This window comes from Andrena cerasifolii, chromosome 1 (assembly GCF_050908995.1).
Source record: "Andrena cerasifolii isolate SP2316 chromosome 1, iyAndCera1_principal, whole genome shotgun sequence".
Classification (NCBI taxonomy): domain Eukaryota; kingdom Metazoa; phylum Arthropoda; class Insecta; order Hymenoptera; family Andrenidae; genus Andrena; species Andrena cerasifolii.
In genome coordinates this window covers 19,110,759-19,125,810 of record NC_135118.1, presented here as the reverse complement: position 1 = coordinate 19,125,810, position 15,052 = coordinate 19,110,759, and the positions used below count along the sequence as shown (strand labels likewise).

General features: G+C 36.4%; 1 protein-coding gene across 1 annotated transcript; it reads right to left on the bottom strand.

Annotated features, from left to right (window-relative positions):
• Positions 1 to 42: 42 nt before the first annotated feature.
• Als2 (Amyotrophic lateral sclerosis 2) lies at positions 43 to 6,790 on the bottom strand. Its single transcript, XM_076811876.1, has 14 exons — positions 6,164 to 6,790; positions 4,709 to 6,037; positions 4,059 to 4,625; positions 3,598 to 3,967; positions 3,312 to 3,513; positions 2,994 to 3,174; positions 2,696 to 2,862; positions 2,503 to 2,612; positions 2,211 to 2,422; positions 1,586 to 2,143; positions 1,314 to 1,490; positions 1,072 to 1,240; positions 804 to 986; positions 43 to 735 (listed from the first exon to the last, which is right to left on the bottom strand). Exons 1-14 carry the CDS (start codon positions 6,502 to 6,504, stop codon positions 688 to 690), a joined length of 4,614 nt encoding a protein of 1,537 aa, XP_076667991.1. The 5' UTR covers positions 6,505 to 6,790; the 3' UTR covers positions 43 to 687.
• Between the last annotated feature and the right edge of the window lie 8,262 nt (positions 6,791 to 15,052).

Genomic DNA, 15,052 nt, shown 5'->3' with positions numbered 1-15,052 from the left:
TCACATAATATTGAATATAACGTATATATATATACATATACATTTTAGTCACTGTTTATTTCTTAAAAAGTAAAATGAATGTGCGATTAATATAAATAAATAAGTTTTTGATCTCAAAATTACTTTCACTTTGGTAGCATAAAAATACATGGCGCCAAATTAATACACTACCAAATTAAATATATGTACACTGTACATTCATACATTCGCGGAATAAAGTGATATGTAATTCCACTACTTATAGTATTATGACTCAACAATCTAATATGTAATTTTATTTATATTAAATGCAACAAATACGTTTAATCCCTTTTAACAATTATAGTATACGAATCATTCATTTTACAATATGCCTAACGTCTTCTTAAATTACATTATACACAGGTTGTTTCTGAAATCGTGGTGCAGCCAGAAAGGAGCTGATTCCTCATGCGAAAGTAAGTCGATAATATAGTCAAAATTTCGACTTACTTTTGCACGAGGAATCATCTCCGTTCCGGTTGTATCACGATTTCGGGAAGACCCTTTATAATTAAGTAATATTAAATTCTGAGGTACCTTTTTGTAGTTTACTGAATATCATTTACCTGTATTAGTGTCTTAATAATTTGTTACAATAAGAACTATAAGAATTTGTTCTTTGCATTCATAGTTTTACTAGTTTACAGAAGTATGCTCTCCGCATGTTCAATCGCCCACGTTAATTTTCTCTTGCAATATTTGATAGTAACATGCCTGTAAGAAGAGTATATTGACTAATCTTTTCACTTCTAATTACGATTACTAGAGTCAATAAATCCAACCTTAAGAGTGGTGAACATAATTCCAAGTTCTCCATTTCGTAAATAGGGTTCCATGAAATCTTCTATAAAATGTATTTCACTGCCTAGTTGTAGTACACTAGCACGTACAACAACAAAATAAAAAACAGGAAACAACTCGTCCATTGTCCATAAATATGTGGAGCCCAACTGTTTTTGAACTGCCTATTATAAACAGAATACAGCGATTTGATATGAAACCGATAAAATCTCTACAATGAATTATGAATTTATGTATATGTACGCTTACTTGTGTCATTTGTTCAAATGTATTCCTGACAACTAACAACTTTTCTAATGGAGAAAACGTTGTTTTCAATTGCTGCAACGTTTCTATCGCATCGCTGAAATACGACTCACTTTGATACGACAATCCATTTTCGTTTAGATTCATTACAGTCGCGTTTTTCCAGAATTTTCTGAAATTTCACTACTTAGTTTTGAAAATGAACGTAACGATTCGTGGCTTGTGTTAATAGCATAGGTACATACTGATCAATGTCCAGAAAAGCCATTAACGTTATATCGGGTTGCTTGTTCCATTTCATTAATCGTTTCCAGTAGGCATCGTCTTCTTTTTTGTTATGCAAAGCATACAGTACAAAGAGCGCCGAATGCACACGAGGCAATAATATAGGGTGAAGTATCGCGGCAGCACTTATAACTTGTCTAATAAAACAATTTAAAGGAGCAAAGCATTATAATGTTAAACAAACATTGACTATGTCGAATAAGCAAATGGTTAATTAAAGCCAAAACCGTACCCTTCTTCTGTATTTTCTGTCTCCAGTACAAACTCTTTCCCGCCTCGCGGTAATGCCGGGAATAATAGAATGACTATTTCATATATTCTCGAGGTAATACTATGAAGTTCAGATACAGCATGGCTGAGCAACAAAGGATGAACTCTTACACCGCCGTAAGTAGCTGTGTACACGGCCGCTACTTCCGTTAAAAGAGCACCTAATGGATGATGTGGGTTTTCGAAAGCGGTAATCAAATACTTATAAACGTCATTGTAAGTCTGAACAGTGAGTTTGTCTTTTCCAAAGCATGGAATTGTATCCAATTCGTCAGTGACTTCGTTGTTTCTCTCTTTGCTAATAGAAATAGTTGCCAAAAGGCCTTTTTGCTGCGTGGCCTTTTGGCGCGACTTAGTTATTATACTGGCGACGTTCTGCCATACGCGTTGCGTCTCCAAGGACTTGTCGTTCACACTTGAGACTTTCGAGCCCGGTTCCTGCACACCGAGCTGTTGATAACACTGCCTAAATATAGCCTTCCACTTTTGATCTGGTGACACGCATAGCTTTCCAAAAGATCTATGCCATAGGAGGAAAGATTACTTAATTATAAATGCGCACAGTTATTGATTAATAAATTACTTACGTCGGTTTCGAGTTAGTTTGTACATTTCCGCTAGCTTTATTCATGTGCAGCGTTGCGATAACTTTCACACCCTCGTTCCACACTCCATTCATGTTGCCTTCCAACCGATCACCACTTCGAAATGTTAATGTACCTTTTCCATAAAATATGCCAGCTGATTTAAATTCACCCTCATAGTGCGTACCATCCTCAAACACCATCACGCCATGGCCCTTTAAAAATATTATATCTGCTTATAATTTTTTTTTCACATTTACATTTGCCAATTTTAGGAAAATATTCAAGTATCTACCGTTAGAACATCCTGCATAAAAACTCCTTCGTAATAAATACCATCCAAAGTTACAATTAGCCCACAGCCATGTTTCATACCGTTGCTCCAGGACCCCAAGTATTTTTCACCTATAACAATGTATTATTTAATAACTCCATGCCCTTCGATAAATCTTTCGTTTATTACAAAACGAAATTAACACATCTTATACCTGTCATAATGTCATCCATAATTCCATAGCCTTGCTTCACACCTGCAGCCCATTCTCCGATGTAAACAGATGCTACAGATGCCATGAAATGACCTTCTTTCTTAACACCATGACCATGTGGTAATCCATCTTTGAAGTATCCTTCATAAAAGTCCCCATTATTATACCTACAATGTTTCAAATTTCACTGTTATATACCCTATCCTATCCTATCTACGTATAACTTGCTAATCGAGATCGTTAACCTTCCCAAACACGCGAGTTTCAGGAAGGTTAATATTCATTAAAAGAAACTGACTTCATTGTCCCATATCCATTTTGTTGACCGTCTTTCCATTGTCCATCGTATACACCCTGTGAGGGAATCTCCATTTTACCGCTACCGTGAATAACACCTTTATGAAACTGTCCAGTGTACGTTCGACCATCGAGCCATTCCATTTTCCCAGAACCATGCGGCTTGCCATGCAGCCATCGTCCTGCTCATTGAAGTAAACGATATTACTTTCTTATATATAACAGTTCTCTACATTTTAAAATTAAAGTAACTTTCAATGACGGAGAGTGGCAATATAAAACTCGTGTTACACAATACTGTCATCAATGATTTACGAACCGTCGTACTTTGCATCTTTGAAAACACTGTGCTTTGTAAAAGTGAAGGAGCTAGAACGTACTATTGGAGGTACGTGTCCAATAACCTTTTGTAGACTACATTTTATAGCATTTTGTAAAGCGTGTAACCATTCATTACGCTCACAGGGTGTCGGAGTATATAATACAAATGAGTCCTCCGGTGCTACTACCGATATTGCATTCTGAAACATAAATGTTGAAGAAATTGCGGTACGCATACACCAATGCGCGATACGCTGATCTTCATGCGATCTTCTTTAACGTACTTGTACTGTTTCAGAGTCTGGTAAAATCTCTACCCACAATGTCTGAAGTGGATGAACTGTATAAGAAGCCCCAGTTACGTGGATAAACGTGTCAGTTAACAAAACAAACCAATGGGTAGAAAACCTTCCAGAGTTAAGTATCGATAAAGGATTCGTTCGTGATTCCCTTATAAGTCTTCTATCGGGAGATCTCAATAACTCTCCTAACTTGCCAGAACTTTCCCAAAACGACTTGGTAGCTTCAGCCTCTTTCTGCCGCTTCTCCCGTTCGTCGCATACGTGCTCCCACTTTATCAGAGCTTCTTGCAACCGTTCCACCCCCATTCTTGTACCATTGCACTTTATCAAATTCAAAATCATATTTTGATATCTACGTAAATACATATCATTTTTATTATTGCATATTCAGAGAACCAGTGAAGTAGCAATAGCGTAGAAGCTTTCTGTTCGCGAATACTTACCTATTTATCTTGCGCAGTGGATGCTGCAATGCCATAGTAATAATAACTTCATTAGTGACTTTCTTAATTTCATTACTTTTCAATTTGTTTTTGAATAGGTTTGTTACTTTCTGCGGTACTTCAATTAGTTTTGCAATGTACGAAAATCCACTGAGGGAAATAACATCGCATATTGCGTTTAAGTAATACTTGTACACGGTAATGTATTCCTCAACATTAGCAACGATTGTCACCTCGTATGCCTCGCCAATATGATTATAATAGTCCCATAAAGTAATAATATTTAATACATTGAAGCTTAATAGCTCTGTATAACATCGGCATAATGTTTCGTAGACATTTGATTCGTGCATAGCACCACCCTTCTTTTGGAATGGTTTGATTAAATTTTGATAAACGACTAATATCTCTTCCAAGAAGATTTGATTATTTATCAAATCTTCAGAAATATCGATTTCTGTTTCGTTGATCATAGAACAACAGCTATATTCCCCGGAGCTAAAAATTTGCCGTGTACTGAATTCGATGCTCGTCTCAGTGTCGAACTGGAACATTTCTCCGGCTTTACTGAAATCATGATAAATAGTTTCTACAAGCAGATAACACTCAGTTGATTTCTTATCGATATAATTTATAATTAAATTATTTACCTAGACTGACCAATAAAGTACAAACCATGATGCATCATAACTAAACTATGAAAACTACCAGCCGCTATGTCTTTGGATCTTTCATTCGGATATAACTGTGTAGTGAACAGCTTAGGTGCACTTTGATGCATGCTTGGTTCCAGGGTCACTTGCTTATGATTATTTCTTCCCCAGGCGAAGACTCTTCCATCTAACGTCAACGCGAGTACATGAAATCTGCCGCATGAAATTTTCCTGAGCCCAGTATTACTCAGATCTGCTACCAAAACGGGTCGCGAGCGTTTAATCATATCCCCTGTTCCCAACTGCCCGTACTGCACATCACCCCATGTCCAGAGTTCGGTAGATAGAATATTGTTGCCTGTACGCGTTAACATGTTAATTCTTTCGTTCAAACCCTGCTGAGATAATTCGTGCTCCGAGGAGCCAGTACTCGACGACCAAGGAAATTCTTCGCAACGCAAACTTAGTGCCAAACTGGTGGCTATAGGCTTCAAATAATCTTCCCCTTGTTCTTCTAAATGCTCGTTACTATCATCCTTGAATTCATTGATGTCCGAGCTTCCACTCATATGCCTAGATAACGTAACCACTTTGCCGCCAACGTTTTTCACTCCCTCGTAAACTAAATTAGCTACATTGGACATATTTTGCTTGATTAGCCTCGTCGGTTTCTCAGCGTTCTCCAAGGGCATGTCCTCTTTAATACTTCCATAAGACGAAACCCAGGAGAGCTGTCTAGTTAGAAACTGCCTCGCAGCTTCCGTATTTATAAAAATAACGTTTCTTTTTTCTTCCTTATCGGAATCTACAGGATTATTAGAACATTGCTCTCCATTCCCAATTATCTCGGACACCCGATCCATTTTAGTGATTTCTCCAGGCGAAATAGCATCGTGCTCTTTACTGGCGATCGATAAAGCACTAATGGAATTAGTCGAGCGATCTTCGCTGAATTGCTGTACATGAAGTCCAGGTGGACAAGTATCCGACGATGTTAAGCTCCCAGGACTTAGCAACACGGTACTGAGACACTGAGGGCAGGAATTAACAAACACTTCTTCCTCCAGCTCAGTCTCACTATCGGTATCATCTTTTATAGCTTTCGCTGTTTTTCTTACAGCAACCACGTTGAAATTAGTACCGCACGCAACAGCGGATACAGTTCTGCCCTCGAAAAATTTTACCCTCCTAGGCTCTGGGCTATCGGTGTCTATTTGCGGTTGACTCCCGCTAGCCCAGAGCTGTCCGCTCTCCGTTACGAACAGTGCTCCTTGATTGCTAACTGCTATCGATTTTACTTTAACAACTTCGTTCTCCTGTTTATATCTGTAATGGCATAATTCGTTTAATTCGTTTTAATATGTAACTCGTAGACAAATTCGCTGTAAGTAATATAAACCGAAGAGGGATTGTTCGCTATAATTTTAAGCGTGTATAATTATGTAAACCCACCCGTGGTTGCAACATTTTACTTCTTCTTTCAGGATTATGGTGTCTATTACACTCATATCTTGAGGGTTTATCTTCAAAACATGTCCGTTATTATCTACAATAAATAAATACTCCAAGTTGGATGCTATGTCTATCACCTCAAATTCAGCCCTTTGGAAAACCAACACAGGAGGGCCATCCGCCAAGAACGATACCTCTCCATGGTACAGATTGCTAGAAGTGGTCGCTATGAAAATGTGGTCTTTAATAGTGACCAGTCTGCAGATCGTGCCATTTGGCTTGTCGCCAAAAGTGTACGACAATTTATCAACGCCTCTCCACAAGTGCATATGCTTCTCCATTCTGCGAGATGTTTGACAGATAAATAGTTTGCATAATCTAACGCTTTTTACAAGACAGTGGACTTAATTAACGTTTTTGTCATGTGATTCGCGATTGAGTCTCTTCCGTTGGGCTTGTCTGCAAGAGTACTCGAAGAAGTTTACATATTAACATGATTAAACTAATGATTAACTTGTTAACAGCCTCGATTGCTCCTTCGACCCAACTATCGCGAATGCGTAACTAACATTCGAATACCTGATATCAGCTGTCATATGATACTTCTATCAGATTGTAGGCGGGGACACTTGTATCATTAAGTGCAGTTTACAAATGAACATTTTTCTCCGAGGAGAGATTTTTTAATCATATTTTCATGATAAATTTCATGATACATTTATGTTCTTCAAGATGACAAGATTGCGTAAATATTTACGTGCGATGTATAACGAGTGGTTTGTTTCAGTTTATTACTTCTCTTCGTCACATACCACCAGGGCCTGATCTAGTTCTTCCGCCGCTCTGGGCAACAATGACTTTTGCCGCCCTTTATGTTTAATTATAAAGTTTTATAGTAAATTCAAACGTATATTGTCAACATTTTTACCGCGTTTCAAAAGTTTTATTTCTTTATTGGTTTTTATTGATTTTAATTTTCTTTTTCTACCGATTCCGACGACCCCAAATTTGCCGCTCTGGGCAGATTAGTGATCCTCTAGGCAGTGATCGGAACAACGTGTATCGTCGCTGATTGGTTGCCGCGATTTGGAGCAAAACCGGAAGTAGACAGAGAAAGAAACTGTAAAAAAAGAAAGAGACAGAAATACTGATAGAAAGAGACAGAAAGAGAGAGATAGAAAGAGATAGATAAACGTTTAGGTTATGTTATTTCCGGTTTTGCTCCAAAATGGCTGCGGTTATACCGATCACTCCCTAGAGGATCACTAGGGCAGATGCCATGCTCGCGCCCTCCAATATCGAGCCCTGCATACCACCGCTATGTATAACGAGTGAATAACTCTCATTTGGAAATATGCGAATGCTACGTTGAAGCCGACTAATCAACATATTCATCAATGCCACCAGAGGGCAGTGTTGCCAACTCAGATTTTTGAAAATCCGTAGAGAAAAGTTCAACATTCCGTAGAATTCCGAAGATCACCCTTTGAAAAATTTTGATCTCAGGATTTTCTTCATAAGAGTTAATTATTACATGTATGGAAGAAGTATAATTCCCTTGCTCATGGAAACCGTCCTTTCCCAAATTCTTTCTAGGGGCGGTGTTGCGGAGCCGGCAGGGAATTCTGACTGTTCGAGGGAATTTCAATGTGGTCTCTTGTCCGTGGAACCCAAAAGGGTTCTACTCGCGAATCGTGCGAAGTTGGTTGAACAAGACAATTTGTAACGAATAACTTTGAACGAAATAAAGATTATTGAACTGAACTAAATTTAATTGTTGAATATTAACCAGAACTATTAAGAAACGAACAAAGATATTTAAAGATTGATCCAAAGATTGGGCTTTATTATAACACGTATAGAATTCTATACCTCGTCTGTGCTTATTCAGAATAAAATACGGAAATAGCAAACAGCTCCCTCTCGCGTGAACCAGGCAGCGGCGTATCTATGGGTAATACCATTCAGTGAAGAAAAAACCTGCTGTAATACCGACCTGCCGAATCGGCCAGGTCACGTGACGTGTCTACCCCCTTAAGAAATTATTTTATTTAAATTAATATTCAAAAGTGTTAAAATAAAAACAAGTAATTTACTTTCCAAATCATATTTATAAAGGCAACTAGAATTTATATTTCAATAAGAAACATCATGGGCATCATTCAATATAAGTGTATGAAAAAAAAATTACTGAATTTTACTTACACGTAGTAATTTGAAAATTACTAGCTTGAATTTGCTTGAACGAAAGAAGGTGCAGTAACAATTGTCGATATTTTGAAGAAAATTATCGATACCTGTAAATATTAGTGTTTGAAATATCGATAAAAAATATGAAAATATCAACAGGCAAATATCGAAATGCACAGTCACCGATAAATATCGCGCATTAATACCTGCGCGAGCCACGCGCCGCGCCGTTCAATTCAACGCTCGATTATCTAAATATAGTAGTAGCTAATAGTTGTTATGTGGCAAAAGATCTGTCTGAGGAATTACCTTGATAGATGCTACTTTAAAATGTAAAATAGTAATTTATTGAGAAAAGGGTAAAAGAACTAATATTCGTAAAAATGAACAAACAACAGAGCAGATAATGAAAGTAACGACGATGATGTTTATATTTCTAAAAATGATTTCTTTTACATTCTCAAGCGTTCACAAGTTCAAGGTAGTACCTACGAAGTGCAGCACAATTTAACCCTTCAGAAATATTCGTAGGTATGTACTACTAACGGGAATATAAGACTTAGTAGCTTACAAGTTTAGAAAACCAAAGCGTAGGGCGAAGGGAATAATGAGAAATATTATTTTACTATAAATAAAATCATTCTTTGTTTAACTCCATTTCAGATTTTCAAATTTTCAGTTCTAGCCAACGTTTCAGATCAAAGAAATTAAACTACATGAATTAAATTACTAAATTTGACAACCCCCACTTTGGGGAATAAACTAAATTTAAGAAAGTCTAGGAACCCACTTATCCTCCAGAAATTGGATTCCAGATTTTCAAATTTTCAGTTCTAGCCAACGCTTCAGATCAAAGAAATTAAATTATATTAATTGTATTACTAAATTTGACCACCCCCACTTTAGGGAATAAACTAAATTTAAGAAAGTCTAGGAATCCACTTACCCTCCAGAAATCGGATTCCAGATTTTTAAATTTTTAATTTTATTATTAATTTTTAATCCATGCTACTAATTAGAGTACATTCTATATTGTTTCAATTATTCCTAAATCAAATTACTAAATTTGACCACCCCTACTTCAGGGAATAAACTAAATTTAAGAAAGTCTAGGAATCCACTTACCCTCCAGAAATCGGATTCCAGATTTTCAAAATTTTAATTTTATTACTAATTTTCAATCCATGCTACTAATTTGTATCAAACTGTAATCGTTTGATTATTCAAAATAATCAATTATCCGAACATTTATGTCCACTGTGGTGAAGGAAATTATGATAGAGATCACTGTAAATCTGCGAGATTGAAGGCCTCCTCGGCTTAGTGTTTACGGTCATTGAAAGAAACTCCTCACCTTCCTCGTGTTATATCATCGTTACGCGTTGTTTGTCCGGACCCGTTGATTCTCTTCTGGAACGCGAGCAGACCGTCCACATGGTGCCATTGAGGAGCCCGCAAAAAAGGCACGTCAGGTTCGACGACGATGCGTAAGCGTGCAGACGGCTGATGTGGATGGCGAAATATCCAACTTTTTCACAACGCAGGACACTGTGAACTGGGTGTTACACAGTACACACACGACCGCCACGATGTTGCGCGTGTCACGGTCATCGCAACCTCGTTAACTTAACGATGGTTTTTGGTTTACTGGCTGCTCCTCGCGAAGAAAGTTTCTCGCTAGCCTCCGTTATCAAAATTTCCCACCACTACCCGATATTAATTAATCGACTAAACTCCGTGAAAACCCTCACTCACCTTGAACTTGCCTATCGTTATGCAGCTGTTTTCTATTTTCCCCTCGATGAAATTGAGGCCCTTATAGCAAGAGGGGTGTATAAGAACTTTTGCGGAAATTAATTCTGCCTGGGAAGCGTATAAAACTAGGACATTTTCACCAAATTATATTATCATCCAAGGAAACGCTAAATTTCAAATTTAATGATTCATTCAATAAGTTTCAGGGGTGGTTCTAGCGATTACTATAATATGAGCAAAATAAATCTTTATATTTGTATTTCGTGGAATGGTATTTTAGTGATAATAAAATTAGTTAACATTTCACGATAAAAACGTTCTTCGACCCCAAATAAATAATACAAAAAGAAGCCACTCTTAATAACAAATTTGCACCCCCAATGATCGACGGTGAATTTTACGTATTCATTTGTCGACATATTTCGCAAGGTAAATATTGTGCTGCCCAAATTACAGAATAGTTTTAGACTCTCGCATTTATCGACGAGAGAAGAACTTGGTGTTGGTCGGAACGTAAATAAGTTACAGCATCAATTCGAAAGAAGGGTAGCCCCGTAGGTTCGCCACCGATTCCTGATCGATACAAAGAGGAAGTATCTTAACGGCGAGCTATTCTGAAAGCGACACAGGATTTGCCCTCTTCCTCCCTGTGGTGGGTGCTACGGAAATTCGTGAGATCAACAAGGCGTCCACTGTCCACGGAACACCGGCAAAAAAAGGATCTTTGTGCTTTGTGACACAGAGCGGGGAGCACATGCCACGGAAGAAGTCACCAGTACTATGACGAAGATGCTCTTCAAACTCCTGGAGGGGACCACGCTTTTGAAAAAGAAAGAGACCCAGCGCGGAGTAGCGATGGGACTAACACCCTCGCGCGTCTAATAAACCCTTGCCACTGCAGAATGCCGAAATAGAAACGTAATTTTTTAATTAGACGTACCTTGAACCGTAGAACTCAACGAGCTGTGTAAGAAACACCCAATTCTAGGCGAAACCGACTACTCGTTTTCGAGATAAAAAGGATTATAAATGGATAGGGGTGAATAGATGTTGATGGGAGGAACGCGAAAGTCTTCCACAGCTTTTGACTATGATAAACGTTGTTATGAAGTATGCAATATGTATTTTAAGCAACGCAATAGCGTCAAGTGTAGAACGTTGATTGGTTGATCCTAGGGCAATTTCATTAATATGAAATTTATTGATATTGATACGCCATATTTTCGTAGGAATAACTTCGGTGCAAATCAGAGAATAAGAAAACGAGAGACCATGCAAATTAGCTTGGAAGCAAAACGTATGCAGGGGGTAAAAACAAATCCCCACAGAATTACATTTTATAATAAAAAAATGTATTCTATATTTCGAATTTGTTTTTACACCCTGCATACGTTTTGCTTCCAATTACTGCACATCATTTGTGAATTCTGCTGACTTTTAATCGAGTGTGCATATGAATGACGAGCTTTCAACATCGATTTTCTCGAAAATCAACGTTCATGCAAAAAAAACAATTATATTCTGCATTTTCGATTTACTTTTGTCCAACGAATTACCCAATTCTCGTTTATACCACCCGTCCTGACCCACCTTGCGTATGTATTTTAAATTATGAGGAGTGCAATTAGATTGTGCTACGCATGGTATATTAGCTTCATTTTCATCAAAGTCAAACCATAAATTATGGGAATAAAAAGTTGAAACTAAAATCAAGTTAATTTCAAATAAATTTACTAAAATTTAGCTACCCCGACTAAAAATTTTAACGTAACCAATTAAAATCGCGTTAATTTCAAATCAATTTACTAAGATTTAGCTGCTCCAACTAAATTTTTTTAACATAATCAATTAAAATCAAGGTGATTTCAAACAAATTTACCCAAAATTTAGCTCCTCCAACTAAAAATTTTTCATCACAGTCCGAGGATTCAATCAGAATTCTATCTTTTTTTTAATTATTGCCTACAAAAGTTTTAATTTTCTGAATACGTAGGTATTATATTATACGTACTATACACAGATATTCACACGCTGAACACCATCTTAAAAGCAGATACAACGACACATCCTAAAGAGTATTAATTATTAGGGCTAATAGGATGTAATAGGATAAACTATGTAATTGTATTATTTACTTTATACAATTTTTAGTTTTTATATCTTTCGATAGCATTGCCAATAAACATTAAAAAAAAATTAATAAATCGGTTGGTTTCAGTTCATTCGAATCTGAAGATTGGTGGGTTGTTTTTCAGCGGGCGTATTTTTTTTACTTACAGACAAATACTCTGTATTCATTTTCATGATTGGTCCAAACTCAATTTTAATCACTCAGGATCATTTGGCTACTCTGTCATTTCATCCCTAATTATTCTCCGCGAATCTGCAAACTGATACGTGGAGTAGTACTCATATCTGACGTGACTCACAGTTGGTAAAGTGGTCTTGACCAATTGAGCTTGGGCCAACTATATTTTGAGTTATTTAAACATATATACTAATATTAATAATACGTCTTTCGATTACAAACAAACAGAAAAAAATTAATAAGACAGTGGTATAACCGGCTAGTAGATTCAGTGAAGAAAGATTTCTCTGTTACTAAATCAAACTCTAAATTAGTGTTCCTGATTTCTCGATATTTTTTGTTTCTCGAGGAATAAAAAATCAGATCATACTTCTCGAGAATTCTTGAGAAATTAAAAAGAATATTACAAAATTTATATTTTTGGAATAATGTTGATGATATTTATGAAAAACACACGAAACCTTTAACTAATTGTTCATTCCTGTCTAATTTGCACAAACCTTGTATAAATGAAAAAAACTGATATTAAATATAATTGGAAAGGTGGAAAAATAGAAGAAAGAAGAACCTAAAAGTGTTGTCTTGTTACAAAATTATTTCACTCATAAGAATAGGTTAAATACAATAAATAAATCGGACCTGGATAAACAAGAATATAACGTATGACTATAAAATTTATGAATACAGTAATACTATACTAACTGTAGCTGAAATAATTAACTAAACTTGGACTCAAGTACCCAGTTTATGTGTACCATTAGCATACCTCTTGAAGACTCGTTACTATCAAGCACCGATTATATTATCGCTCAATTTTTAATTAGAATAAGGGTATGTCTGACTTACAAGGGGAGGACACCGATTTTGATGAGCCTTGGCACGATGGATCTGTGTCGAAAATAAGTAAATAGGTGTCCGAGCATTTCTGCCCATGGGCCTTAATGATAGAGCTATTTATATGGAAATTATTCAAAATTTCATAGTGGCCGTGGAGTTTTAGTGGGTAAAAATCTCACACTACCCGGGGCGCCGCCGGGGATTTCCCTCTGAAGGAGTTGGGGTGCTTTTTGAAGATTTCCCCAAGTTTAACAAAAATTTATAAAAAAAAATTATAAATTCTTTTTTTAACGTGGAGACATCTTCAAAAGACATCCCGTCGCCTCCAGAAGGGAATCTCCCACGTGCGCCAGGGTAGTATAGGATTTCTACCCACTAAAACCCCACGGCCACAATGAAATTTTTAATAACTTCCATGTAAACATCTCCATTGTTAAGGTTCATTGGCAGAAACGCTCAGACACCTATTTACTTATTTTCGACATATGTAGATCCCTCGTGCCAAGGCTCATCAAAATCGGTGCTTACCACATGGTATCCTACCCTTATAAGTGAAATGTCTTTTAAAAATGCGTTTATGCTCTTTTATGTCATAGAGTTTAATTCTTCGGTTTTATTTTTTCAGTGATTCTTTCAAGTTAGGTATAGCTTACTTTCTTTTCATGATATTCCCTTTATTTCATGTTATTGACTAAGATAATAAATATTTTTTAGAAAGCCCATGTGCTATTTACTCTTAAAGTTCGCTGATCAAGTCTCTTCTTCAGTGGGGGATACTTGTGCAACGCGTCACTGCTAGAAAATATTTAAACTCTGTCATTAAACTTAGTTTTCAACTCTCAAATTTGTATAAGTATATTGAGAATATTCTAAGAATTACAACTTAAATAATAAAATACAAACAAGGCTAACCATTAGTAGGTATTATTTTAATAAAAAAAAAAGCAAAACTGTCATCAACTATCCCACCTTTCTTCTAATCGTGTCGACTAGGACTGGGACTATTTTACGAATTTTTCGGTATTCGAATATTCGAGTACTTCAGTTGCTTAATTATTTGGCGAATATAATTGGAATATTCAAGTATTCGAATCCTATTCGAATATTTAAGTATTCGAAAACTTAAATATTCGAATACTCTTCGAGTACTTAAATATTCGAATATTATTCGAATACTTAAATATTCGAATATTTAAGTTTTCGAATATTTAAGTATTTGAATATTTAAGTATTCGAATATTTAAGTATTCGAATATTTAAGTATTCGAATACATCAGTATATATTTAAGTATTCGAATAGTATTCGAATAATAACGTTCGAATACTGCAATATTCGAAGTTTATTCGTAGCATTCAAATACTTGTAAAATATTCGAATATTAAATTATCAAATAGTCCCAGCTCTAGTGTCGACAACCGCTGTGAACCAAACAAGGGTTGCTGATCACGGACTTTAATAACACATTGGTGGATACTTGGCAAAGTGAGAAGTACAAAAGAGAATAATGCCTACAAAAACACGAGCATGTAATTCCATAACGAGTATCCATACACAGCGAACATAGAAACAGAAAATACGACTCAAATTATCCTTATATTATCCGCTAAAGTTTGAATAAATTCTTCAGACCCAAGCCCGCCTACCGAACGAACAGTGTAGAATTCTACGATTTATCGATAAGTGGTAAACGTGCGGAATAATAACTCGGGGCCCATTCATTTCATTCACAGTTTATCCAAAGGCTCGACAAGTCTCGGATCAGTGCCATCGCTAAGATCGCTCTAGTATGCGTGCGCGC

Bases quoted from the DNA above. Each gene is read 5' to 3' on its own strand.
- Als2 (XM_076811876.1), bottom strand. From the start codon at position 6,504: ATGGAGAAGCATATGCACTTGTGGAGAGGCGTTGATAAATTGTCGTAC. The intron at 2,423-2,502 runs GTAGATACTTGA...ATATTTTTAAAG, and splicing joins TTATGCAGGATGTTCTAACG to GGCCATGGCGTGATGGTGTT. The intron at 736-803 runs GTTGGATTTATT...CTCTTCTTACAG, and splicing joins TTATGTTCACCACTCTTAAG to GCATGTTACTATCAAATATT.